This window comes from Phalacrocorax carbo, chromosome 2 (genome assembly GCF_963921805.1).
Source record: "Phalacrocorax carbo chromosome 2, bPhaCar2.1, whole genome shotgun sequence".
In the NCBI taxonomy this organism is placed as follows: Eukaryota; Metazoa; Chordata; class Aves; order Suliformes; family Phalacrocoracidae; genus Phalacrocorax; species Phalacrocorax carbo.
The window spans coordinates 1,370,029-1,396,015 of NC_087514.1; the positions used below are offsets into that span (position 1 = coordinate 1,370,029).

The 25,987-nt window shown below is 57.5% G+C and overlaps 7 protein-coding genes across 7 annotated transcripts; all 7 read left to right on the top strand.

Moving 5' to 3' along the window:
- On the top strand, positions 1 to 309 carry LOC135312272 (feather keratin-like). The gene has a single exon (XM_064445420.1). The coding sequence runs from the start codon at positions 1 to 3 to the stop codon at positions 307 to 309; it is 309 nt and encodes a 102-aa protein (XP_064301490.1).
- Positions 310 to 5,451: 5,142 nt separating this feature from the next.
- LOC135312247 (feather keratin 1-like) lies at positions 5,452 to 5,776 on the top strand. The gene has a single exon (XM_064445390.1). The coding sequence runs from the start codon at positions 5,468 to 5,470 to the stop codon at positions 5,774 to 5,776; it is 309 nt and encodes a 102-aa protein (XP_064301460.1). The 5' UTR covers positions 5,452 to 5,467.
- Positions 5,777 to 10,912: 5,136 nt separating this feature from the next.
- LOC135312248 (feather keratin 1-like) lies at positions 10,913 to 11,237 on the top strand. The gene has a single exon (XM_064445391.1). The coding sequence runs from the start codon at positions 10,929 to 10,931 to the stop codon at positions 11,235 to 11,237; it is 309 nt and encodes a 102-aa protein (XP_064301461.1). The 5' UTR covers positions 10,913 to 10,928.
- A 3,027-nt stretch (positions 11,238 to 14,264) lies between these two features.
- On the top strand, positions 14,265 to 14,589 carry LOC135312249 (feather keratin 1-like). Its single transcript, XM_064445392.1, has one exon. It carries the CDS (start codon positions 14,281 to 14,283, stop codon positions 14,587 to 14,589), a length of 309 nt encoding a protein of 102 aa, XP_064301462.1. The 5' UTR covers positions 14,265 to 14,280.
- A 3,031-nt stretch (positions 14,590 to 17,620) lies between these two features.
- On the top strand, positions 17,621 to 17,945 carry LOC135312250 (feather keratin 1-like). Its single transcript, XM_064445393.1, has one exon. It carries the CDS (start codon positions 17,637 to 17,639, stop codon positions 17,943 to 17,945), a length of 309 nt encoding a protein of 102 aa, XP_064301463.1. The 5' UTR covers positions 17,621 to 17,636.
- A 3,040-nt stretch (positions 17,946 to 20,985) lies between these two features.
- On the top strand, positions 20,986 to 21,310 carry LOC135312251 (feather keratin 1-like). Its single transcript, XM_064445394.1, has one exon. It carries the CDS (start codon positions 21,002 to 21,004, stop codon positions 21,308 to 21,310), a length of 309 nt encoding a protein of 102 aa, XP_064301464.1. The 5' UTR covers positions 20,986 to 21,001.
- A 3,022-nt stretch (positions 21,311 to 24,332) lies between these two features.
- Positions 24,333 to 24,669, top strand: LOC135312252 (feather keratin 1-like). The gene has a single exon (XM_064445395.1). It carries the CDS (start codon positions 24,349 to 24,351, stop codon positions 24,655 to 24,657), a length of 309 nt encoding a protein of 102 aa, XP_064301465.1. The 5' UTR covers positions 24,333 to 24,348; the 3' UTR covers positions 24,658 to 24,669.
- The last annotated feature ends 1,318 nt before the right edge of the window (positions 24,670 to 25,987 follow it).

Consider the following 25,987-nt stretch of genomic DNA (forward strand, 5'->3'; position numbering starts at 1 on the left):
ATGGCCTGCTACGACCTCTGCCGCCCCTGCGGACCCACCCCGCTGGCTAACAGCTGCAACGAGCCCTGTGTCAGGCAGTGTGAGGAGTCCCGCGTCGTCATCCAGCCCTCCACCGTGCTGGTCACCCTGCCAGGACCCATCCTCAGCTCCTTCCCACAGAACACCGCCGTCAGATCCTCCTCTTCGGCTGCCGTGGGCAACATCCTCGGCTCCCAGGGAGTGCCCGTCTCCTCCGGTGGATTTGGCTATGGCTACGGCTTTGGAGGCCTGGGCTGCTACGGTGGCAGAAGGGGCTGCTACCCCTGCTAAGGGCCCTGACCACCACCCCTGATACCAACTGCACACACCCTGCAAGCCAGGGCATGGACTGAGGACGCACCTCCGGGCTCTTGCTGCCACGTGGACCTGCCCTCCACGGCTCCTCCTCTCAAGGCACCAAGCAAGGAAGCAGGCAATGGGCCAACCCAGCCTGCCTGGGCACATGGCCCATGCACCTCCTCCTCTTCTCCCACTTCCTTCCTTGCATCACCCCTTCTACTGTCTCCAGTACTGCCCGCTCCAATCACTTGCTCACAAGCCATAGACCACCGGGGACCTCCGGCGTGCCGCTCCCATTGTGCGGCAGGAAGTTCTTACTGCTCTGGCAAGGTCCTCTCTCGCACACGGCACCTCGGCTGATGGTCGCTAGACTTGCACCTCAGACCACTTCCCTTCCACTTGCTCATCCTGCCTTTTCGCTCTCTTTTGTCCATCAATAAAGTGCTCCTGCATCCCAGCCTGTGAGGTCTCCTCTTCCCTTCTTCTCCCAAGCCTCCTCCAACTCTACCCAGCACAAAGCCAGGGCTCAAGAGGCCAGCGGGGTGGGTGGAGAAGGGTCACTAGATCTCTCCGCGGGATTGTGCCACCACAGCCAATATCAACACAGACTGGCACCTGGCCGGGGGGGCTTCCAGAGTGTGACACCAGCCAACCACTAGCTCAAACAAAGGCTTTGGCACAACAAGGCATGCTGAACAATAACAGGAAGGGCTTCTTCTACGGCTATGTCAACCAGAAAAGGAAGGTTAAAGAGAGCGTACCTCCCCTGATGAACAAGAAGGGTGACCTAGGAGCAACACACCAGGAGAGGGATGAGCTACTCAAGCCCTTTTTTGCCGCAGGCTTCACTCGTAACCTCTCTCCTCACCCCTCCCGATGACATGCACCGCAAGATGGGCACAAGGCGGCTCAAGACCCTCCCACTGTAAGGGAAGATCAGGTTTCTGACCACCTGAGGAACCTGAACATACACAAGGCTATGGCACCTGCTGAGATGCGTCCCAGAGACCTGAAGGGAACTGGATCATGTAGTTGCCCAGACACTCCCATTACAATCATGGAATCATAGAATCATAGAACGGTTTAGGTTGGAAGGGACATTAGTGGGCAACCAGTCTAAACCCCCTGCAGTGAGCACGGACATCTTCCACTAGATCCGCTTGCTCAGAGCCCTCTCCAACCTGACCTTGAATGTTTCTAGGGATGGAGCATCCACCACCTCTCTGGGCAACCTCTTCCGCCACATTGGACACTTTCAAGATTCGGCTGCACAGCCTGCTGGGCCATCTTGTCTAGGCTGTGCCCTTCCTAGAAAGCTTGGACTACATGATCCCTGAGCTCCCTTCCAACCCGGGATTCCGGGATTCTGTGATTCTGTGTTTCACCACGCTCACAGTAAAACATTTCTTCCCTTATATCCAGTCTAAATCTACCGTCCTTTAGTTTAAAACTATTACCCCTTGTCCTGTCACATCGAGCCTTGCTAAAGAGGTAGCCCCCATCTCTCCTATGGTCCCCCTTCAAGTACTGGAAGGCCACAAGAAGGTCTCCCCGCTGCCTTTCTGTCTCCACGCTCAACAACTCTCTCAGCCTGTCCTAATAGGAGAGGTGCTCCAGCCCTCAGATCATTTTTGGGGCCCGCCTCTGGACCTGTTCCAACAGGTCCACGTCCTTTCTGTATTAGCGGCTCCAGAGCTGGATGCAGTTCTCCAGGTGGGGTCTCACAAGAGCAGAGTAGAGGGGTGGATATTTGAAAAATCATGGCAGTCAGGTGATGTCCCTGCGGACTGCAAGAATCACAGAATCACACAATGCTATGGGTTGGAAGGGACCTCTGGAGAGCATCTTGTCCATCCCCCCTGCTTGACCAGGCACACCTACAGCAGCAAGCAAGGACCTCGTCCAGGCAGGGTTTGAATATCTCCAGGGAAGGAGACTCCACAGCCTCTCTGGGAAGCCTGTTCCACTGCTCTGCCACCCGCACAGGAACAAAGTTTTATCTCGTGTTTAAATGGAACTTCCTGCCTTCCAACTTGTGCCCACTGCAACCTTGGCCTGTCCTTGGGCACCCACCACTGAAAACAGTCCGGCCCAATCCTCCTGACACTCACCCTTCAGATATTTGTAAGTATTGATGAGTTCCCCCCTCAGTCTTCTCTTCTCCAGGCTGAACAAACCCACGTCTCTCAGCCTTTCCTCATAAGAGGGGTGCTCCAGTCCCCCCATCATCTTGGTATCTCTCCGATGGACTTGCTCAAGCAGTTCCCTGGCCTTCTTCCTCTGGGGGGCCAAGAACGGGACACAACACTCCAGATGAGGCCTCACTAGGGCAGAGTACAGGGGGAGGATAACCTCCCTCGCCCTGCTGGCCATACTCCTTTTCATGCAGCCCACGATACCCTTGGCCTTCTTGGCCACAAGGGCACGGTGCTGGCTCAGGGTCACCCTGCTCTCCACCAGCACTGCCAGGGCCTTCTCAGCAGAGCCACTTTCCAGCAGGTCACCCCCAAGCTGTGCCGGTGCATGGAGTCCTTCCTCCCCATGTGCAGGACCCTACACTTGCTCTTGTTGAACTTCATCAGGTTCCCCTTGACCCAGCTCTCCAGCCTGTCCAGGTCTCGTTGGATGGCAGCACAGCCTCCTGCCGTATCACCCACTCCTCCCAGTTTGGTATCGTCAGCAAACTTGCTGAGAGTACAATCTATCCCTTTGTTCAGGTCATTGAATAGAACTGGACCCTGGGGAACAATGCTAGTTATCAGCCTCCAACCAGACTCTGCCCCATTGATCACCACCCTCGGAGCTCCGCCATTCAGCCAGCTCTCAATCTGCCTCCCTCTCCTCTCATCTAATCCATGCTTCCTTAGCCTGTCCGTGAGGATGTTATGGGAGACAGCGTCGAGCACTTGGCTGAAGACAAGGTAAACAACAGCCACTGCTCTCCCACGCCATCATAGAAGGCTATCAGCTTGGTCAAGCATGATCTTCCTTGGTGAATCCATGTTACCTCCTTCTGATAACCCTCTTCTCCACTGCATGCTTGGCGATGACCTCCAGAACACACTCTTCCTTCACCTTTCTGAGGATGGAGGTCAGGTTGACTGTGCTATAGTTTCCCGGGTCTTCCATCTTGACCTTTTTGAAGATTGGAATGACATCGGCTGCCCTCCAGTCCTCGGGAACCTCTCCTGTTCTCCATGACCTTTCAAAGATGATGGAGAGTGGCTTGGCAAGAACATCCGCCAGCTCCTTCAGCACTTGTGGGTGCTTTCTGTCGGCGGTCATGAATCTGCAAGGACCCAGTTTGCCTAGGTGATCTCTAACCCAATCCACCTCAACCAAAGGGGAAGTTTTCCTTTCTCCAGATTTTCTCTATCACCTCTGGGGACTGGGATGCCTCAGGGCCAGACTTAGCAATAAAGGCTGAAGCAAAGGCAGCATTCAATAACTCTGCCTTCCCTGCATCCTGCGTCACCAGGGCCCACACCTCGTTCAGCAGCAGGCCCATACTTTCCCCACTCTTCCTTTTACTGCCAAAGTATTAGAAGAAGCCCTTCTTGGGATCCTAGACACACCTTGCCAGAATGACATCCACGTGCGTCTGGTCTTCCCCGATCCATCTATGAAGACCTCACAATGTCCCTAGACGCCTCCCAAGTAGCCAGCCCCTTTGCCATCAGACCCTTTTGCCATCCTCAGCAACAAGCACTGCTCGCCTGACAAACAGCCTCCTAAACACTCACATCGGCTCAGTTGGGGCAGGCCTCGCCAGTCCTCAGCCCTCTGCCAATCCTCCAACACCACCACAGCCTTTGAATGGCACCCACGTACAGCATGCTCGCCTCCAGTGCCCTCTGCGAGCTACAAATCCTCTTTCTGCCCGTCAAACACGGTGCAGAGAAGTGGCCTCACCCCAAAGACAGACCCCAAAGGCCCTGCATCACCAGGCTACCCTGCCTGCCGCTCTGCCTCTGCCTCTCCACACTCTCCTGGGATCCCCACAAATTCACCTGCGCTTACAAGGTTCCCCAGAGCAAACACAAGAGTCACGCCTGAGCCCAGGCTGCATCAAACAGACCAGCCCCAGCTAAGGGAAGCGCAACGGAGGGGCCAACACAAGCCTTTGGGGAGTGTGGCAGGGCTCCCCCCACCACAGGGCTTGCCAGCTCTGGACGTGGGCTGCCAGGGCAACATCCTGCTCCCGCAAGCCGCCCTCCTCTGCCTGCTCCCACTCACACCCCCACGGACGGCACCGACGGGCCACAACCACAAACAGGCAGCCTCCTTTCTCCCACCTACAACCTCACAAGCAAGAGGGGCACCAAGACACGTGCAGAGCACACCCAGCTGTGGCTTTAGGCCAGGCCTAAACACAGCCTCAGTCACCTGGCAGCAAGGTCAGCAGGGAACAAAGGCCATGCAACGGGCAGCGCCTCATGCCCGGCACACCTCAAAGAACAGACCAGCCTTCCACGGCTGCGAGGAAAGGGGGCCCCCGCTTCACAATGCACCCGCAAAATAAACCACACGAGTGCCACGCCATGACCTCACCATGACCTCACCCCGCTTCTCCTACAATTTGGTCTCGTCTTCTGCCTGCCCTGACACTCACCATCAACACCAAGACTTTGGCTTCTAATACTCTCACTTAAAAGCTGCCGCCAGGGCCAAGGGGACACATCCTCAAGAAGAGCACATGAAAGTGTACAACTGCAGGAAGAAAAACACACCCCACCTCATGACTTGCCAGCCTGTGGCATGCAACAGCCGCTTGCTGCAAAACACCGTCATGCGCAAAGGCTGCCCCGCCCCTCGCCGACCACCATAAAAGCTGGCCCCATGCCTCTCTCCCTCACACACGCTCCTCACACCTTCTCCTCCAACGTCAACGAGGTGAGTCTGAACCCCCTTCCCCTCCTTCCCATTCTTCCCCTGCCCCACCTGGCCTGGCTCTTCCAGCACGCTCTGCCCCCAACTCAGCAGCCGACACCTCCCCACACCCACGCTCCCCACAGCCACACAACACGCCTCCACGCTCCCTTGTCCTCCTGCTGTTGCACCCCCACCTCACACCCCCACACCCCTCACACCCCCACGCCCCTACGCTTTCTCAACACCCTCTCTTCCAGGGACCCTCCACACCACACACATGGCCTGCTACGACCTCTGCCGCCCCTGCGGACCCACCCCGCTGGCTAACAGCTGCAACGAGCCCTGTGTCAGGCAGTGCGAGGACTCCCGCGTCGTCATCCAGCCCTCCACCGTGATGGTCACCCTGCCAGGACCCATCCTCAGCTCCTTCCCACAGAACACCGCCGTCGGATCCTCCTCTTCGGCTGCCGTGGGCAACATCCTCGGCTCCCAGGGAGTGCCCGTCTCCTCCGGTGGATTTGGCTATGGCTATGGCTTTGGAGGCCTGGGCTGCTACGGCGGCGGAAGGGGCTGCTACCCCTGCTAAGGGCCCTGACCACCACCCCTGATACCAACAGCACACACCCTGCAAGCCAGGGCATGGACTGAGGATGCACCTCCGGGCTCTTGCTGCCACGTGGACGTGCCCTCCACGGCTCCTCCTCTCAAGGCACCAAGCAAGGAAGCAGGCAATGGGCCAACCCAGCCTGCCTGGGCACACGGCCCACGCACCTCCTCCTCTTCTCCCACTTCCTTCCTTGCATCGCCCCTTCTGCCATCTCCAGTACTGCCCGCTCCAATCACTTGCTCACAAGCCATAGACCACCGGGGACCTCCGGCGTGCCGCTCCCACTGTGCGGCAAGAAGTTCTTGCTGCTCTGGCAAGGTCCTCTCTCGCACACGGCACCTCGGCTGATGGTCGCTAGACTTGCACCTCAGACCACTTCCCTTCCACTTGCTCATCCTGCCTTTTCGCTCTCTTTTGTCCATCAATAAAGTGCTCCTGCATCCCAGCCTGTGAGGTCTCCTCTTCCCTTCTTCTCCCAAGCCTCCTCCAACTCTACCCAGCACAAAGCCAGGGCTCAAGAGGCCAGCGGGGTGGGTGGAGAAGGGTCACTAGATCTCTCCGCGGGATTGTGCCACCACAGCCAATATCAACACAGACTGGCACCTGGCCGGGGGGGCTTCCAGAGTGTGACACCAGCCAACCACTAGCTCAAACAAAGGCTTTGGCACAACAAGGCATGCAGAAAAATAACAGGAAGGGCTTCTACAGCTATGTCAACCAGAAAAGGAAGGTTAAAGAGAGCGTACCTCCCCTGATGAACAAGAAGGGTGACCTAGGAGCAACACACCAGGAGAGGGATGAGCTACTCAAGCCCTTTTTTGCCTCAGGCTTCACTCGTAACCTCTCTCCTCACCCCTCCCGACAACATGCACCGCAAGATGGGCACAAGGCGGCTCAAGACCCTCCCACTGTAAGGGAAGATCAGGTTTCTGACCACCTGAGGAACCTGAACATACACAAGGCTATGGCACCTGGTGAGATGCATCCCAGAGTCCTGAAGGGAACTGGATCATGTAGTTGCCCAGACACTCCCATTACAATCATGGAATCATAGAATCATAGAACGGTTTAGGTTGGAAGGGACATTAGTGGGCAACCAGTCTAAACCCCCTGCAGTGAGCACGGACATCTTCCACTAGATCCGCTTGCTCAGAGCCCTCTCCAACCTGACCTTGAATGTTTCTAGGGATGGAGCATCCACCACCTCTCTGGGCAACCTCTTCCGCCACATTGGACACTTTCAAGATTCGGCTGCACAGCCTGCTGGGCCATCTTGTCTAGGCTGTGCCCTTCCTAGAAAGCTTGGACTACATGATCCCTGAGCTCCCTTCCAACCTGGGATTCCGGGATTCTGTGATTCTGTGTTTCACCACGCTCACAGTAAAACATTTCTTCCCTTATATCCAGTCTAAACCTACCGTCCTTTAGTTTAAAACTATTACCCCTTGTCCTGTCACATCGAGCCTTGCTAAAGAGGTAGCCCCCATCTCTCCTATGGTCCCCCTTCAAGTACTGGAAGGCCACAAGAAGGTCTCCCCGCTGCCTTTCTGTCTCCACGCTCAACAACTCTCTCAGCCTGTCCTAATAGGAGAGGTGCTCCAGCCCTCAGATCATTTTTGGGGCCCGCCTCTGGACCTGTTCCAACAGGTCCACGTCCTTTCTGTATTAGCGGCTCCAGAGCTGGATGCAGTTCTCCAGGTGGGGTCTCACAAGAGCAGAGTAGAGGGGTGGATATTTGAAAAATCATGGCAGTCAGGTGATGTCCCTGCGGACTGCAAGAATCACAGAATCACACAATGCTATGGGTTGGAAGGGACCTCTGGAGAGCATCTTGTCCATCCCCCCTGCTTGACCAGGCACACCTACAGCAGCAAGCAAGGACCTCGTCCAGGCAGGGTTTGAATATCTCCAGGGAAGGAGACTCCACAGCCTCTCTGGGAAGCCTGTTCCACTGCTCTGCCACCCGCACAGGAACAAAGTTTTATCTCGTGTTTAAATGGAACTTCCTGCCTTCCAACTTGTGCCCACTGCAACCTTGGCCTGTCCTTGGGCACCCACCACTGAAAACAGTCCGGCCCAATCCTCCTGACACTCACCCTTCAGATATTTGTAAGTATTGATGAGTTCCCCCCTCAGTCTTCTCTTCTCCAGGCTGAACAAACCCACGTCTCTCAGCCTTTCCTCATAAGAGGGGTGCTCCAGTCCCCCCATCATCTTGGTATCTCTCCGATGGACTTGCTCAAGCAGTTCCCTGGCCTTCTTCCTCTGGGGGGCCAAGAACGGGACACAACACTCCAGATGAGGCCTCACTAGGGCAGAGTACAGGGGGAGGATAACCTCCCTCGCCCTGCTGGCCATACTCCTTTTCATGCAGCCCACGATACCCTTGGCCTTCTTGGCCACAAGGGCACGGTGCTGGCTCAGGGTCACCCTGCTCTCCACCAGCACTGCCAGGGCCTTCTCAGCAGAGCCACTTTCCAGCAGGTCACCCCCAAGCTGTGCCGGTGCATGGAGTCCTTCCTCCCCATGTGCAGGACCCTACACTTGCTCTTGTTGAACTTCATCAGGTTCCCCTTGACCCAGCTCTCCAGCCTGTCCAGGTCTCGTTGGATGGCAGCACAGCCTCCTGCCGTATCACCCACTCCTCCCAGTTTGGTATCGTCAGCAAACTTGCTGAGAGTACAATCTATCCCTTTGTTCAGGTCATTGAATAGAACTGGACCCTGGGGAACAATGCTAGTTATCAGCCTCCAACCAGACTCTGCCCCATTGATCACCACCCTCGGAGCTCCGCCATTCAGCCAGCTCTCAATCTGCCTCCCTCTCCTCTCATCTAATCCATGCTTCCTTAGCCTGTCCGTGAGGATGTTATGGGAGACAGCGTCGAGCACTTGGCTGAAGACAAGGTAAACAACAGCCACTGCTCTCCCACGCCATCATAGAAGGCTATCAGCTTGGTCAAGCATGATCTTCCTTGGTGAATCCATGTTACCTCCTTCTGATAACCCTCTTCACTGCATGCTTGGCGATGACCTCCAGAACACACTCTTCCTTCACCTTTCTGAGGATGGAGGTCAGGTTGACTGTGCTATAGTTTCCCGGGTCTTCCATCTTGACCTTTTTGAAGATTGGAATGACATCGGCTGCCCTCCAGTCCTCGGGAACCTCTCCTGTTCTCCATGACCTTTCAAAGATGATGGAGAGTGGCTTGGCAAGAACATCCGCCAGCTCCTTCAGCACTTGTGGGTGCTTTCTGTCGGCGGTCATGAATCTGCAAGGACCCAGTTTGCCTAGGTGATCTCTAACCCAATCCACCTCAACCAAAGGGGAAGTTTTCCTTTCTCCAGATTTTCTCTATCACCTCTGGGGACTGGGATGCCTCAGGGCCAGACTTAGCAATAAAGGCTGAAGCAAAGGCAGCATTCAATAACTCTGCCTTCCCTGCATCCTGCGTCACCAGGGCCCACACCTCGTTCAGCAGCAGGCCCATACTTTCCCCACTCTTCCTTTTACTGCCAAAGTATTAGAAGAAGCCCTTCTTGGGATCCTAGACACACCTTGCCAGAATGACATCCACGTGGGTCTGGTCTTCCCCGATCCATCTATGAAGACCTCACAATGTCCCTAGACGCCTCCCAAGTAGCCAGCCCCTTTGCCATCAGACCCTTTTGCCATCCTCAGCAACAAGCACTGCTCGCCTGACAAACAGCCTCCTAAACACTCACATCGGCTCAGTTGGGGCAGGCCTCGCCAGTCCTCAGCCCTCTGCCAATCCTCCAACACCACCACAGCCTTTGAATGGCACCCACGTACAGCATGCTCGCCTCCAGTGCCCTCTGCGAGCTACAAATCCTCTTTCTGCCCGTCAAACACGGTGCAGAGAAGTGGCCTCACCCCAAAGACAGACCCCAAAGGCCCTGCATCACCAGGCTACCCTGCCTGCCGCTCTGCCTCTGCCTCTCCACACTCTCCTGGGATCCCCACAAATTCACCTGCGCTTACAAGGTTCCCCAGAGCAAGCACAAGAGTCACGCCTGAGCCCAGGCTGCATCAAACAGACCAGCCCCAGCTAAGGGAAGCGCAACGGAGGGGCCAACACAAGCCTTTGGGGAGTGTGGCAGGGCTCCCCCCACCACAGGGCTTGCCAGCTCTGGACGTGGGCTGCCAGGGCAACATCCTGCTCCCGCAAGCCGCCCTCCTCTGCCTGCTCCCACTCACACCCCCACGGACGGCACCGACGGGCCACAACCACAAACAGGCAGCCTCCTTTCTCCCACCTACAACCTCACAAGCAAGAGGGGCACCAAGACACGTGCAGAGCACACCCAGCTGTGGCTTTAGGCCAGGCCTAAACACAGCCTCAGTCACCTGGCAGCAAGGTCAGCAGTGAACAAAGGCCATGCAACGGGCAGCGCCTCATGCCCGGCACACCTCAAAGAACAGACCAGCCTTCCACGGCTGCGAGGAAAGGGGGCCCCCGCTTCACAATGCACCCGCAAAATAAACCACACGAGTGCCACGCCATGACCTCACCATGACCTCACCCCGCTTCTCCTACAATTTGGTCTCGTCTTCTGCCCGCCCTGACACTCACCATCAACACCAAGACTTTGGCTTCTAATACTCTCACTTAAAAGCTGCCGCCAGGGCCAAGGGGACACATCCTCAAGAAGAGCACATGAAAGTGTACAACTGCAGGAAGAAAAACACACCCCACCTCATGACTTGCCAGCCTGTGGCATGCAACAGCCGCTTGCTGCAAAACACCGTCATGCGCAAAGGCTGCCCCGCCCCTCGCCGACCACCATAAAAGCTGGCCCCATGCCTCTCTCCCTCACACACGCTCCTCACACCTTCTCCTCCAACGTCAACGAGGTGAGTCTGAACCCCCTTCCCCTCCTTCCCATTCTTCCCCTGCCCCACCTGGCCTGGCTCTTCCAGCACGCTCTGCCCCCAACTCAGCAGCCGACACCTCCCCACACCCACGCTCCCCACAGCCACACAACACGCCTCCACGCTCCCTTGTCCTCCTGCTGTTGCACCCCCACCTCACACCCCCACACCCCTCACACCCCCACGCCCCTACGCTTTCTCAACACCCTCTCTTCCAGGGACCCTCCACACCACACACATGGCCTGCTACGACCTCTGCCGCCCCTGCGGACCCACCCCGCTGGCTAACAGCTGCAACGAGCCCTGTGTCAGGCAGTGCGAGGACTCCCGCGTCGTCATCCAGCCCTCCACCGTGATGGTCACCCTGCCAGGACCCATCCTCAGCTCCTTCCCACAGAACACCGCCGTCGGATCCTCCTCTTCGGCTGCCGTGGGCAACATCCTCGGCTCCCAGGGAGTGCCTGTCTCCTCCGGCGGATTTGGCTATGGCTACGGCTTTGGAGGCCTGGGCTGCTACGGCGGCGGAAGGGGGTGCTACCCCTGCTAAGGGCCCTGACCACCACCCCTGATACCAACAGCACACACCCTTCAAGCCAGGGCATGGACTGAGGATGCACCTCCGGGCTCTTGCTGCCACGTGGACGTGCCCTCCACGGCTCCTCCTCTCAAGGCACCAAGCAAGGAAGCAGGCAATGGGCCAACCCAGCCTGCCTGGGCACACGGCCCACGCACCTCCTCCTCTTCTCCCACTTCCTTCCTTGCATCGCCCCTTCTGCCATCTCCAGTACTGCCCGCTCCAATCACTTGCTCACAAGCCATAGACCACCGGGGACCTCCGGCGTGCCGCTCCCACTGTGCGGCAAGAAGTTCTTGCTGCTCTGGCAAGGTCCTCTCTCGCACACGGCACCTCGGCTGATGGTCGCTAGACTTGCACCTCAGACCGCTTCCCTTCCACTTGCTCATCCTGCCTTTTCGCTCTCTTTTGTCCATCAATAAAGTGCTCCTGCATCCCAGCCTGTGAGGTCTCCTCTTCCCTTCTTCTCCCAAGCCTCCTCCAACTCTACCCAGCACAAAGCCAGGGCTCAAGAGGCCAGCGGGGTGGGTGGAGAAGGGTCACTAGATCTCTCCGCGGGATTGTGCCACCACAGCCAATATCAACACAGACTGGCACCTGGCCGGGGGGGCTTCCAGAGTGTGACACCAGCCAACCACTAGCTCAAACAAAGGCTTTGGCACAACAAGGCATGCAGAAAAATAACAGGAAGGGCTTCTACAGCTATGTCAACCAGAAAAGGAAGGTTAAAGAGAGCGTACCTCCCCTGATGAACAAGAAGGGTGACCTAGGAGCAACACACCAGGAGAGGGATGAGCTACTCAAGCCCTTTTTTGCCTCAGGCTTCACTCGTAACCTCTCTCCTCACCCCTCCCGACAACATGCACCGCAAGATGGGCACAAGGCGGCTCAAGACCCTCCCACTGTAAGGGAAGATCAGGTTTCTGACCACCTGAGGAACCTGAACATACACAAGGCTATGGCACCTGCTGAGATGCATCCCAGAGTCCTGAAGGGAACTGGATCATGTAGTTGCCCAGACACTCCCATTACAATCATGGAATCATAGAATCATAGAACGGTTTAGGTTGGAAGGGACATTAGTGGGCAACCAGTCTAAACCCCCTGCAGTGAGCACGGACATCTTCCACTAGATCCGCTTGCTCAGAGCCCTCTCCAACCTGACCTTGAATGTTTCTAGGGATGGAGCATCCACCACCTCTCTGGGCAACCTCTTCCGCCACATTGGACACTTTCAAGATTCGGCTGCACAGCCTGCTGGGCCATCTTGTCTAGGCTGTGCCCTTCCTAGAAAGCTTGGACTACATGATCCCTGAGCTCCCTTCCAACCTGGGATTCCGGGATTCTGTGATTCTGTGTTTCACCACGCTCACAGTAAAACATTTCTTCCCTTATATCCAGTCTAAACCTACCGTCCTTTAGTTTAAAACTATTACCCCTTGTCCTGTCACATCGAGCCTTGCTAAAGAGGTAGCCCCCATCTCTCCTATGGTCCCCCTTCAAGTACTGGAAGGCCACAAGAAGGTCTCCCCGCTGCCTTTCTGTCTCCACGCTCAACAACTACAACTCTCTCAGCCTATCCTCATAGGAGAGGTGCTCCTAAACAGCCTCCTAAACACTCACATCGGCTCAGTCGGGGCAGGCCTCGCCAGTCCTCAACCCTCTGCCAATCCTCCAACACCACCACAGCCTTTGAATGGCACCCACGTACAGCATGCTCGCCTCCAGTGCCCTCTGCGAGCTACAAATCCTCTTTCTGCCCGTCAAACACGGTGCAGAGAAGCGGCCTCACCCCAAAGACAGACCCCAAAGGCCCTGCATCACCAGGCTACCCTGCCTGCCGCTCTGCCTCTGCCTCTCCACACTCTCCTGGGATCCCCACAAATTCACCTGCGCTTACGAGGTTCCCCAGAGCAAGCACGGAGTCACGCCTGAGCCCAGGCTGCATCAAACAGACCAGCCCCAGCTAAGGGAAGCGCAACGGAGGGGCCAACACAAGCCTTTGGGGAGTGTGGCAGGGCTCCCCCCACCACAGGGCTTGCCAGCTCTGGACGTGGGCTGCCAGGGCAACATCCTGCTCCCGCAAGCCGCCCTCCTCTGCCTGCTCCCACTCACACCCCCACGGACAGCACCGACGGGCCACAACCACAAACAGGCAGCCTCCTTTCTCCCACCTACGACCTCACAAGCAAGAGGGGCAACACGACACACACAGAGCACACACAGCTGTGGCTTTAGGCCAGGCCTAAACACAGCCTCAGTCACCTGGCAGCAAGGTCAGCAGGGAACAAAGGCCATGCAACGGGCAGCGCCTCATGCCCGGCACACCTCAAAGAACAGACCAGCCTTCCACGGCTGCGAGGAAAGGGGGCCCCCGCTTCACAATGCACCCGCAAAATAAACCACACGAGTGCCACGCCATGACCTCACTGATGTCACCCCGCTTCTCCTACAATTTGGTCTCGTCTTCTGCCCGCCCTGACACTCACCATCAACACCAAGACTTTGGCTTCTAATACTCTCACTTAAAAGCTGCCGCCAGGGCCAAGGGGACACATCCTCAAGAAGAGCACATGAAAGTGTACAACTGCAGGAAGAAAAACACACCCCACCTCATGACTTGCCAGCCTGTGGCATGCAACAGCCGCTTGCTGCAAAACACCGTCATGCGCAAAGGCTGCCCCGCCCCTCGCCGACCACCATAAAAGCTGGCCCCATGCCTCTCTCCCTCACACACGCTCCTCACACCTTCTCCTCCAACGTCAACGAGGTGAGTCTGAACCCCCTTCCCCTCCTTCCCATTCTTCCCCTGCCCCACCTGGCCTGGCTCTTCCAGCACGCTCTGCCCCCAACTCAGCAGCCGACACCTCCCCACACCCACGCTCCCCACAGCCACACAACACGCCTCCACGCTCCCTTGTCCTCCTGCTGTTGCACCCCCACCTCACCCCTCGCACCCGCACGCCCCTACGCTTTCTCAACACCCTCTCTTCCAGGGACCCTCCACACCACACACATGGCCTGCTACGACCTCTGCCGCCCCTGCGGACCCACCCCGCTGGCTAACAGCTGCAACGAGCCCTGTGTCAGGCAGTGCGAGGACTCCCGCGTCGTCATCCAGCCCTCCACCGTGATGGTCACCCTGCCAGGACCCATCCTCAGCTCCTTCCCACAGAACACCGCCGTCGGATCCTCCTCATCGGCTGCCGTGGGCAACATCCTCGGCTCCCAGGGAGTGCCCGTCTCCTCCGGTGGATTTGGCTATGGCTACGGCTTTGGAGGCCTGGGCTGCTACGGCGGCGGAAGGGGGTGCTACCCCTGCTAAGGGCCCTGACCACCACCCCTGATACCAACCAACGCACTCTGCAAGCCAGGGCATCGACTGAGGATGCACCTCCGGGCTCTTGCTGCCACGTGGACCTGCCCTCCACGGCTCCTCCTCTCAAGGCACCAAGCAAGGAAGCAGGGAAGGGGCCAACCCAGCCTGCCTGGACACACGGCCCATGAACCTCCTCCTCTTCTCCCACTTCCTTCCTTGCATCGCCCCGTCTGCTATCTCCAGTACTGCCCGCTCCAATCACTTGCTCACAAGCCATAGACCACCGGGGACCTCCGGCGTGCCGCTCCCATTGTGCGGCAGGAAGTTCTTGCTGCTCTGGCAAGGTCCTCTCTCGCACACGGCACCTCGGCTGATGGTCGCTAGACTTGCACCTCAGACCGCTTTCCTTCCACTTGCTCATCCTGCCTTTTCGCTCTCTTTTGTCCATCAATAAAGTGCTCCTGCATCCCAGCCTGTGAGGTCTCCTCTTCCCTTCTTCTCCCAAGCCTCCTCCAACTCTACCCAGCACAAAGCCAGGGCTCAAGAGGCCAGCGGGGTGGGTGGAGAAGGGTCACTAGATCTCTCCGCGGGATTGTGCCACCACAGCCAATATCAACACAGACTGGCACCTGGCCGGGGGCGCTTCCAGAGTGTGACAACAGCCAACCACTGGCTCAAACAAAGGCTGTGGCACAACAAGGCATGCTGAACAATAACAGGAAGGGCTTCTTCTACGGCTATGTCAACCAGAAAAGGAAGGTTAAAGAGAGCGTACCTCCCCTGATGAACAAGAAGGGTGACCTAGGAGCAACACACCAGGAGAGGGATGAGCTACTCAAGCCCTTTTTTGCCTCAGGCTTCACTCGTAACCTCTCTCCTCACCCCTCCCGACGACATGCACTGCAAGATGGGCACAAGGCGGCTCAAGACCCTCCCACTGTAAGGGAAGATCAGGTTTCTGACCACCTGAGGAACCTGAACATACACAAGGCTATGGCACCTGGTGAGATGCATCCCAGAGTCCTGAAGGGAACTGGATCATGTAGTTGCCCAGACACTCCCATTACAATCATGGAATCATAGAATCATAGAACGGTTTAGGTTGGAAGGGACATTAGTGGGCAACCAGTCTAAACCCCCTGCAGTGAGCACGGACATCTTCCACTAGATCCGCTTGCTCAGAGCCCTCTCCAACCTGACCTTGAATGTTTCTAGGGATGGAGCATCCACCACCTCTCTGGGCAACCTCTTCCGCCACATTGGACACTTTCAAGATTTGGCTGCACAGCCTGCTGGGCCATCTTGTCTAGGCTGTGCTCTTCCTAGAAAGCTTGGACTACATGATCCCTGAGCTCCCTTCCAACCTGGGATTCCGGGATTCTGGGATTCTGTGTTTCACCACGCTCACAGTAAAACATTTCTTCCCTTATATCCAGTCTAAATCTACCGTCCTTTAGTTTAAAACTATTACCCCTTGTCCTGTCACATCGGGCCTTGCTAAAGAGGTAGCCCCCATCTCTCCTATGGTCCCCCTTCAAGTACTGGAAGGCCACAAGAAGGTCTCCCCGCTGCCTTTCTGTCTCCACGCTCAACAACTACAACTCTCTCAGCCTATCCTCATAGGAGAGGTGCTCCTAAACAGCCTCCTAAACACTCACATCGGCTCAGTCGGGGCAGGCCTCGCCAGTCCTCAACCCTCTGCCAATCCTCCAACACCACCACAGCCTTTGAATGGCACCCACGTACAGCATGCTCGCCTCCAGTGCCCTCTGCGAGCTACAAATCCTCTTTCTGCCCGTCAAACACGGTGCAGAGAAGTGGCCTCACCCCAAAGACAGACCCCAAAGGCCCTGCATCACCAGGCTACCCTGCCTGCCGCTCCGCCTCTGCCTCTCCACACTCTCCTGGGATCCCCACAAATTCACCTGCGCTTACGAGGTTCCCCAGAGCAAGCACGGAGTCACGCCTGAGCCCAGGCTGCATCAAACAGACCAGCCCCAGCTAAGGGAAGCGCAACGGAGGGGCCAACACAAGCCTTTGGGGAGTGTGGCAGGGCTCCCCCCACCACAGGGCTTGCCAGCTCTGGACGTGGGCTGCCAGGGCAACATCCTGCTCCCGCAAGCCGCCCTCCTCTGCCTGCTCCCACTCACACCCCCACGGACGGCACCGACGGGCCACAACCACAAACAGGCAGCCTCCTTTCTCCCACCTACGACCTCACAAGCAAGAGGGGCAACAAGACACACACAGAGCACACCCAGCTGTGGCTTTAGGCCAGGCCTAAACACAGCCTCAGTCACCTGGCAGCAAGGTCAGCAGGGAACAAAGGCCATGCAACGGGCAGCGCCTCATGCCCGGCACACCTCAAAGAACAGACCAGCCTTCCACGGCTGCGAGGAAAGGGGGCCCCCGCTTCACAATGCACCCGCAAAATAAACCACACGAGTGCCACGCCATGACCTCACTGATGTCACCCCGCTTCTCCTACAATTTGGTCTCGTCTTCTGCCCGCCCTGACACTCACCATCAACACCAAGACTTTGGCTTCTAATACTCTCACTTAAAAGCTGCCGCCAGGGCCAAGGGCACACGTCCTCAAGAAGAGCACATGAAAGTGTACAACTGCAGGAAGAAAAACACACCCCACCTCATGACTTGCCAGCCTGTGGCATGCAACAGCCGCTTGCTGCAAAACACCGTCATGCGCAAAGGCTGCCCCGCCCCTCGCCGACCACCATAAAAGCTGGCCCCATGCCTCTCTCCCTCACACACGCTCCTCACACCTTCTCCTCCAACGTCAACGAGGTGAGTCTGAACCCCCTTCCCCTCCTTCCCATTCTTCCCTTGCCCCACCTGGCCTGGCTCTTCCAGCACGCTCTGCCCCCAACTCAGCAGCCGACACCTCCCCACACCCACGCTCCCCACAGCCACACAACACGCCTCCACGCTCCCTTGTCCTCCTGCTGTTGCACCCCCACCTCACACCCCCACACCCCTCACACCCCCACGCTTTCTCAACACCCTCTCTTCCAGGGACCCTCCACACCACACACATGGCCTGCTACGACCTCTGCCGCCCCTGCGGACCCACCCCGCTGGCTAACAGCTGCAACGAGCCCTGTGTCAGGCAGTGCGAGGACTCCCGCGTCGTCATCCAGCCCTCCACCGTGATGGTCACCCTGCCAGGACCCATCCTCAGCTCCTTCCCACAGAACACCGCCGTCGGATCCTCCTCATCGGCTGCCGTGGGCAACATCCTCGGCTCCCAGGGAGTGCCCGTCTCCTCCGGTGGATTTGGCTATGGCTACGGCTTTGGAGGCCTGGGCTGCTACGGCGGCGGAAGGGGGTGCTACCCCTGCTAAGGGCCCTGACCACCACCCCTGATACCAACCAACGCACTCTGCAAGCCAGGGCATCGACTGAGGATGCACCTCCGGGCTCTTGCTGCCACGTGGACCTGCCCTCCACGGCTCCTCCTCTCAAGGCACCAAGCAAGGAAGCAGGGAAGGGGCCAACCCAGCCTGCCTGGACACACGGCCCATGAACCTCCTCCTCTTCTCCCACTTCCTTCCTTGCATCGCCCCGTCTGCTATCTCCAGTACTGCCCGCTCCAATCACTTGCTCACAAGCCATAGACCACCGGGGACCTCCGGCGTGCCGCTCCCATTGTGCGGCAGGAAGTTCTTGCTGCTCTGGCAAGGTCCTCTCTCGCACACGGCACCTCGGCTGATGGTCGCTAGACTTGCACCTCAGACCGCTTTCCTTCCACTTGCTCATCCTGCCTTTTCGCTCTCTTTTGTCCATCAATAAAGTGCTCCTGCATCCCAGCCTGTGAGGTCTCCTCTTCCCTTCTTCTCCCAAGCCTCCTCCAACTCTACCCAGCACAAAGCCAGGGCTCAAGAGGCCAGCGGGGTGGGTGGAGAAGGGTCACTAGATCTCTCCGCGGGATTGTGCCACCACAGCCAATATCAACACAGACTGGCACCTGGCCGGGGGCGCTTCCAGAGTGTGACAACAGCCAACCACTGGCTCAAACAAAGGCTTTGGCACAACAAGGCATGCAGAAGAATAACAGGAAGGGCTTCTTCTACGGCTATGTCAACCAGAAAAGGAAGGTTAAAGAGAGCGTACCTCCCCTGATGAACAAGAAGGGTGACCTAGGAGCAACACACCAGGAGAGGGATGAGCTACTCAAGCCCTTTTTTGCCTCAGGCTTCACTCGTAACCTCTCTCCTCACCCCTCCCGACGACATGCACTGCAAGATGGGCACAAGGCGGGTCAAGACCCTCCCACTGTAAGGGAAGATCAGGTTTCTGACCACCTGAGGAACCTGAACATACACAAGGCTATGGCACCTGGTGAGATGCATCCCAGAGTCCTGAAGGGAACTGGATCATGTAGTTGCCCAGACACTCCCATTACAATCATGGAATCATAGAATCATAGAACGGTTTAGGTTGGAAGGGACATTAGTGGGCAACCAGTCTAAACCCCCTGCAGTGAGCACGGACATCTTCCACTAGATCCGCTTGCTCAGAGCCCTCTCCAACCTGACCTTGAATGTTTCTAGGGATGGAGCATCCACCACCTCTCTGGGCAACCTCTTCCGCCACATTGGACACTTTCAAGATTTGGCTGCACAGCCTGCTGGGCCATCTTGTCTAGGCTGTGCTCTTCCTAGAAAGCTTGGACTACATGATCCCTGAGCTCCCTTCCAACCTGGGATTCCGGGATTCTGGGATTCTGTGTTTCACCACGCTCACAGTAAAACATTTCTTCCCTTATATCCAGTCTAAATCTACCGTCCTTTAGTTTAAAACTATTACCCCTTGTCCTGTCACATCGGGCCTTGCTAAAGAGGTAGCCCCCATCTCTCCTATGGTCCCCCTTCAAGTACTGGAAGGCCACAAGAAGGTCTCCCCGCTGCCTTTCTGTCTCCACGCTCAACAACTACAACTCTCTCAGCCTATCCTCATAGGAGAGGTGCTCCTAAACAGCCTCCTAAACACTCACATCGGCTCAGTCGGGGCAGGCCTCGCCAGTCCTCAACCCTCTGCCAATCCTCCAACACCACCACAGCCTTTGAATGGCACCCACGTACAGCATGCTCGCCTCCAGTGCCCTCTGCGAGCTACAAATCCTCTTTCTGCCCGTCAAACACGGTGCAGAGAAGTGGCCTCACCCCAAAGACAGACCCCAAAGGCCCTGCATCACCAGGCTACCCTGCCTGCCGCTCCGCCTCTGCCTCTCCACACTCTCCTGGGATCCCCACAAATTCACCTGCGCTTACGAGGTTCCCCAGAGCAAGCACAAGAGTCACGCCTGAGCCCAGGCTGCATCAAACAGACCAGCCCCAGCTAAGGGAAGCGCAACGGAGGGGCCAACACAAGCCTTTGGGGAGTGTGGCAGGGCTCCCCCCACCACAGGGCTTGCCAGCTCTGGACGTGGGCTGCCAGGGCAACATCCTGCTCCCGCAAGCCGCCCTCCTCTGCCTGCTCCCACTCACACCCCCACGGACAGCACCGACGGGCCACAACCACAAACAGGCAGCCTCCTTTCTCCCACCTACGACCTCACAAGCAAGAGGGGCAACACGACACACACAGAGCACACACAGCTGTGGCTTTAGGCCAGGCCTAAAGACAGCCTCAGTCACCTGGCAGCAAGGTCAGCAGGGAACAAAGGCCATGCAACGGGCAGCGCCTCATGCCCGGCACACCTCAAAGAACAGACCAGCCTTCCACGGCTGCGAGGAAAGGGGGCCCCCGCTTCACAATGCACCCGCAAAATAAACCACACGAGTGCCACGCCATGACCTCACTGATGTCACCCCGCTTCTCCTACAATTTGGTCTCGTCTTCTGCCCGCCCTGACACTCACCATCAACACCAAGACTTTGGCTTCTAATACTCTCACTTAAAAGCTGCCGCCAGGGCCAAGGGCACACGTCCTCAAGAAGAGCACATGAAAGTGTACAACTGCAGGAAGAAAAACACACCCCACCTCATGACTTGCCAGCCTGTGGCATGCAACAGCCGCTTGCTGCAAAACACCGTGATGCGCAAAGGCTGCCCCGCCCCTCGCCGACCACCATAAAAGCTGGCCCCATGCCTCTCTCCCTCACACACGCTCCTCACACCTTCTCCTCCAACGTCAACGAGGTGAGTCTGAACCCCCTTCCCCTCCTTCCCATTCTTCCCTTGCCCCACCTGGCCTGGCTCTTCCAGCACGCTCTGCCCCCAACTCAGCAGCCGAAACCTCCCCACACCCACGCTCCCCACAGCCACACAACACGCTTCCACGCTCCCTTGTCCTCCTGCTGTTGCACCCCCACCTCACACCCCCACACCCCTCACACCCCCACGCCCCTACGCTTTCTCAACACCCTCTCTTCCAGGGACCCTCCACACCACACACATGGCCTGCTACGACCTCTGCCGCCCCTGCGGACCCACCCCGCTGGCTAACAGCTGCAACGAGCCCTGTGTCAGGCAGTGCGAGGACTCCCGCGTCGTCATCCAGCCCTCCACCGTGATGGTCACCCTGCCAGGACCCATCCTCAGCTCCTTCCCACAGAACACCGCCGTCGGATCCTCCTCATCGGCTGCCGTGGGCAACATCCTTGGCTCCCAGGGAGTGCCCGTCTCCTCCGGTGGATTTGGCTATGGCTACGGCTTTGGAGGCCTGGGCTGCTACGGCGCCGGAAGGGGGTGCTACCCCTGCTAAGGGCCCTGACCACCACCCCTGATACCAACAGCACACACCCTGCAAGCCAGGGCATCGACTGAGGATGCACCTCCGGGCTCTTGCTGCCACGTGGACGTGCCCTCCACGGCTCCTCCTCTCAAGGCACCAAGCAAGGAAGCGGGAGAGGGGCCAACCCAGCCTGCCTGGGCACACGGCCCACGCACCTCCTCCTCTTCTCCCACTTCCTTCCTTGCATCACCCCTTCTGCTATCTCCAGTACTGCCCGCTCCAATCACTTGCTCACAAGCCATAGACCACCGGGGACCTCCGGCGTGCTGCTCCCATTGTGCGGCAGGAAGTTCTTGCTGCTCTGGCAAGGTCCTCTCTCGCACACGGCACCTTGGCTGATGGTCGCTAGACTTGCACCTCAGACCACTTCCCTTCCACTTGCTCATCCTGCCTTTTCGCTCTCTTTTTTCCATCAATAAAGTGCTCCTGCATCCCAGCCTGTGAGGTCTCCTCTTCCCTTCTTCTCCCAAGCCTCCTCCAACTCTACACAGCACAAAGCCAGGGCTCAAGAGGCCAGCGGGGTGGGTGGAGAAGGGTCACTAGATCTCTCCGCGGGATTGTGCCACCACAGCCAATATCAACACAGACTGGCACCTGGCCGGGGGGGCTTCCAGAGTGTGACACCAGCCAACCACTAGCTCAAACAAAGGCTTTGGCACAACAAGGCATGCAGAAAAATAACAGGAAGGGCTTCTACAGCTATGTCAACCAGAAAAGGAAGGTTAAAGAGAGCGTACCTCCCCTGATGAACAAGAAGGGTGACCTAGGAGCAACATACCAGGAGAGGGATGAGCTACTCAAGCCCTTTTTTGCCTCAGGCTTCACTCGTAACCTCTCTCCTCACCCCTCCCGACAACATGCACCGCAAGATGGGCACAAGGCGGCTCAAGACCCTCCCACTGTAAGGGAAGATCAGGTTTCTGACCACCTGAGGAACCTGAACATACACAAGGCTATGGCACCTGGTGAGATGCGTCCCAGAGACCTGAAGGGAACTGGATCATGTAGTTGCCCAGACACTCCCATTACAATCATGGAATCATAGAATCATAGAACGGTTTAGGTTGGAAGGGACATTAGTGGGCAACCAGTCTAAACCCCCTGCAGTGAGCACGGACATCTTCCACTAGATCCGCTTGCTCAGAGCCCTCTCCAACCTGACCTTGAATGTTTCTAGGGATGGAGCATCCACCACCTCTCTGGGCAACCTCTTCCGCCACATTGGACACTTTCAAGATTCGGCTGCACAGCCTGCTGGGCCATCTTGTCTAGGCTGTGCTCTTCCTAGAAAGCTTGGACTACATGATCCCTGAGCTCCCTTCCAACCTGGGATTCCGGGATTCTGGGATTCTGTGTTTCACCACGCTCACAGTAAAACATTTTTTCCCTTATATCCAGTCTAAATCTACCGTCCTTTAGTTTAAAACTATTACCCCTTGTCCTGTCACATCGGGCCTTGCTAAAGAGGTAGCCCCCATCTCTCCTATGGTCCCCCTTCAAGTACTGGAAGGCCGCAAGGTCTCCCCGCTGCCTTTCTGTCTCCATGCTCAACAACTACAACTCTCTCAGCCTATCCTCATAGGAGAGGTGCTCCTAAACAGCCCCCTAAACACTCACATCGGCTCAGTCGGGGCAGGCCTCGCCAGTCCTCAACCCTCTGCCAATCCTCCAACACCACCACAGCCTTTGAATGGCACCCACGTACAGCATGCTCGCCTCCAGTGCCCTCTGCGAGCTACAAATCCTCTTTCTGCCCGTCAAACACGGTGCAGAGAAGTGGCCTCACCCCAAAGACAGACCCCAAAGGCCCTGCATCACCAGGCTACCCTGCCTGCCGCTCTGCCTCTGCCTCTCCACACTCTCCTGGGATCCCCACAAATTCACCTGCGCTTACGAGGCTCCCCAGAGCAAGCACAAGAGTCACGCCTGAGCCCAGGCTGCATCAAACAGACCAGCCCCAGCTAAGGGAGGCGCTATGGAGGGGCCAACACAAGCCTTTGGGGAGCGTGGCAGGGCTCCCCCCACCACAGGGCTTGCCAGCTCTGGACGTGGGCTGCCAGGGCAACATCCTGCTCCCGCAAGCCGCCCTCCTCTGCCTGCTCCCACTCACACCCCCACGGACGGCACCGACGGGCCACAACCACAAACAGGCAGCCTCCTTTCTCCCACCTACAACCTCACAAGCAAGAGGGGCAACACGACACACACAGAGCACACACAGCTGTGGCTTTAGGCCAGGCCTAAACACAGCCTCAGTCACCTGGCAGCAAGGTCAGCAGGGAACAAAGGCCATGCAACGGGCAGCGCCTCATGCCCGGCACACCTCAAAGAACAGACCAGCCTTCCACGGCTGCGAGGAAAGGGGGCCCCCGCTTCACAATGCACCCACAAAATAAACCACACGAGTGCCACGCCATGACCTCACTGATGTCACCCCGCTTCTCCTACAATTTGGTCTCGTCTTCTGCCCGCCCTGACACTCACCATCAACACCAAGACTTTGGCTTCTAATACTCTCACTTAAAAGCTGCCGCCAGGGCCAAGGGCACACGTCCTCAAGAAGAGCACATGAAAGTGTACAACTGCAGGAAGAAAAACACACCCCACCTCATGACTTGCCAGCCTGTGGCATGCAACAGCCGCTTGCTGCAAAACACCGTCATGCGCAAAGGCTGCCCCGCCCCTCGCCGACCACCATAAAAGCTGGCCCCATGCCTCTCTCCCTCACACACGCTCCTCACACCTTCTCCTCCAACGTCAACGAGGTGAGTCTGAACCCCCTTCCCCTCCTTCCCATTCTTCCCTTGCCCCACCTGGCCTGGCTCTTCCAGCACGCTCTGCCCCCAACTCAGCAGCCGAAACCTCCCCACACCCACGCTCCCCACAGCCACACAACACGCTTCCACGCTCCCTTGTCCTCCTACTGTTGCACCCCCTCACCCCTCGCACCACCACACCCCTACGCTTTCTCAACACCCTCTCTTCCAGGGACCCTCCACACCACACACATGGCCTGCTACGACCTCTGCCGCCCCTGCGGACCCACCCCGCTGGCTAACAGCTGCAACGAGCCCTGTGTCAGGCAGTGCGAGGACTCCCGCGTCGTCATCCAGCCTCCCGCCGTGCTGGTCACCCTGCCAGGACCCATCCTCAGCTCCTTCCCACAGAACACCGCCGTCGGATCCTCCTCTTCGGCTGCCGTGGGCAACATCCTCGGCTCCCAGGGAGTGCCCGTCTCCTCCGGTGGATTTGGCTATGGCTACGGCTTTGGAGGCCTGGGCTGCTACGGTGGCAGAAGGGGCTGCTACCCCTGCTAAGGGCCCTGACCACCACCCCTGACACCAACTAACGCACCCTGCAAGCCAGGGCATCGACTGAGGATGCACCTCCGGGCTCTTGCTGCCACGTGGACCTGCCCTCCACGGCTCCTCCTCTCAAGGCACCAAGCAAGGAAGCAGGCAATGGGCCAACCCAGCCTGCCTGGGCACACGGCCCACGCACCTCCTCCTCTTCTCCCACTTCCTTCCTTGCATCACCCCTTCTGCTATCTCCAGTACTGCCCGCTCCAATCACTTGCTCACAAGCCATAGACCACCGGGGACCTCCGGCGTGCTGCTCCCACTGTGTGGCAGGAAGTTCTTGCTGCTCTGGCAAGGTCCTCTCTCGCACACGGCACCTCGGCTGATGGTCGCTAGACTTGCACCTCAGACCGCTTCCCTTCCACTTGCTCATCCTGCCTTTTCGCTCTCTTTTGTCCATCAATAAAGTGCTCCTGCATCCCAGCCTGTGAGGTCTCCTCTTCCCTTCTTCTCCCAAGCCTCCTCCAACTCTACCCAGCACAAAGCCAGGGCTCAAGAGGCCAGCGGGGTGGGTGGAGAAGGGTCACTAGATCTCTCCGCGGGATTGTGCCACCACAGCCAATATCAACACAGACTGGCACCTGGCCGGGGGGGCTTCCAGAGTGTGACACCAGCCAACCACTAGCTCAAACAAAGGCTTTGGCACAACAAGGCATGCTGAACAATAACAGGAAGGGCTTCTTCTACGGCTATGTCAACCAGAAAAGGAAGGTTAAAGAGAGCGTACCTCCCCTGATGAACAAGAAGGGTGACCTAGGAGCAACACACCAGGAGAGGGATGAGCTACTCAAGCCCTTTTTTGCCTCAGGCTTCACTCGTAACCTCTCTCCTCACCCCTCCCGATGACATGCACCGCAAGATGGGCACAAGGCGGCTCAAGACCCTCCCACTGTAAGGGAAGATCAGGTTTCTGACCACCTGAGGAACCTGAACATACACAAGGCTATGGCACCTGGTAAGATGCATCCCCGAGTCCTGAAGGGAACTGGATCATGTAGTTGCTCAGACACTCCCATTACAATCATGGAATCATAGAATCATAGAACGGTTTAGGTTGGAAGGGACATTAGTGGGCAACCAGTCTAAACCCCCTGCAGTGAGCACGGACATCTTCCACTAGACCCGCTTGCTCAGAGCCCTCTCCAACCTGACCTTGAATGTTTCTAGGGATGGAGCATCCACCACCTCTCTGGGCAACCTCTTCCGCCACATTGGACACTTTCAAGATTTGGCTGCACAGCCTGCTGGGCCATCTTGTCTAGGCTGTGCTCTTCCTAGAAAGCTTGGA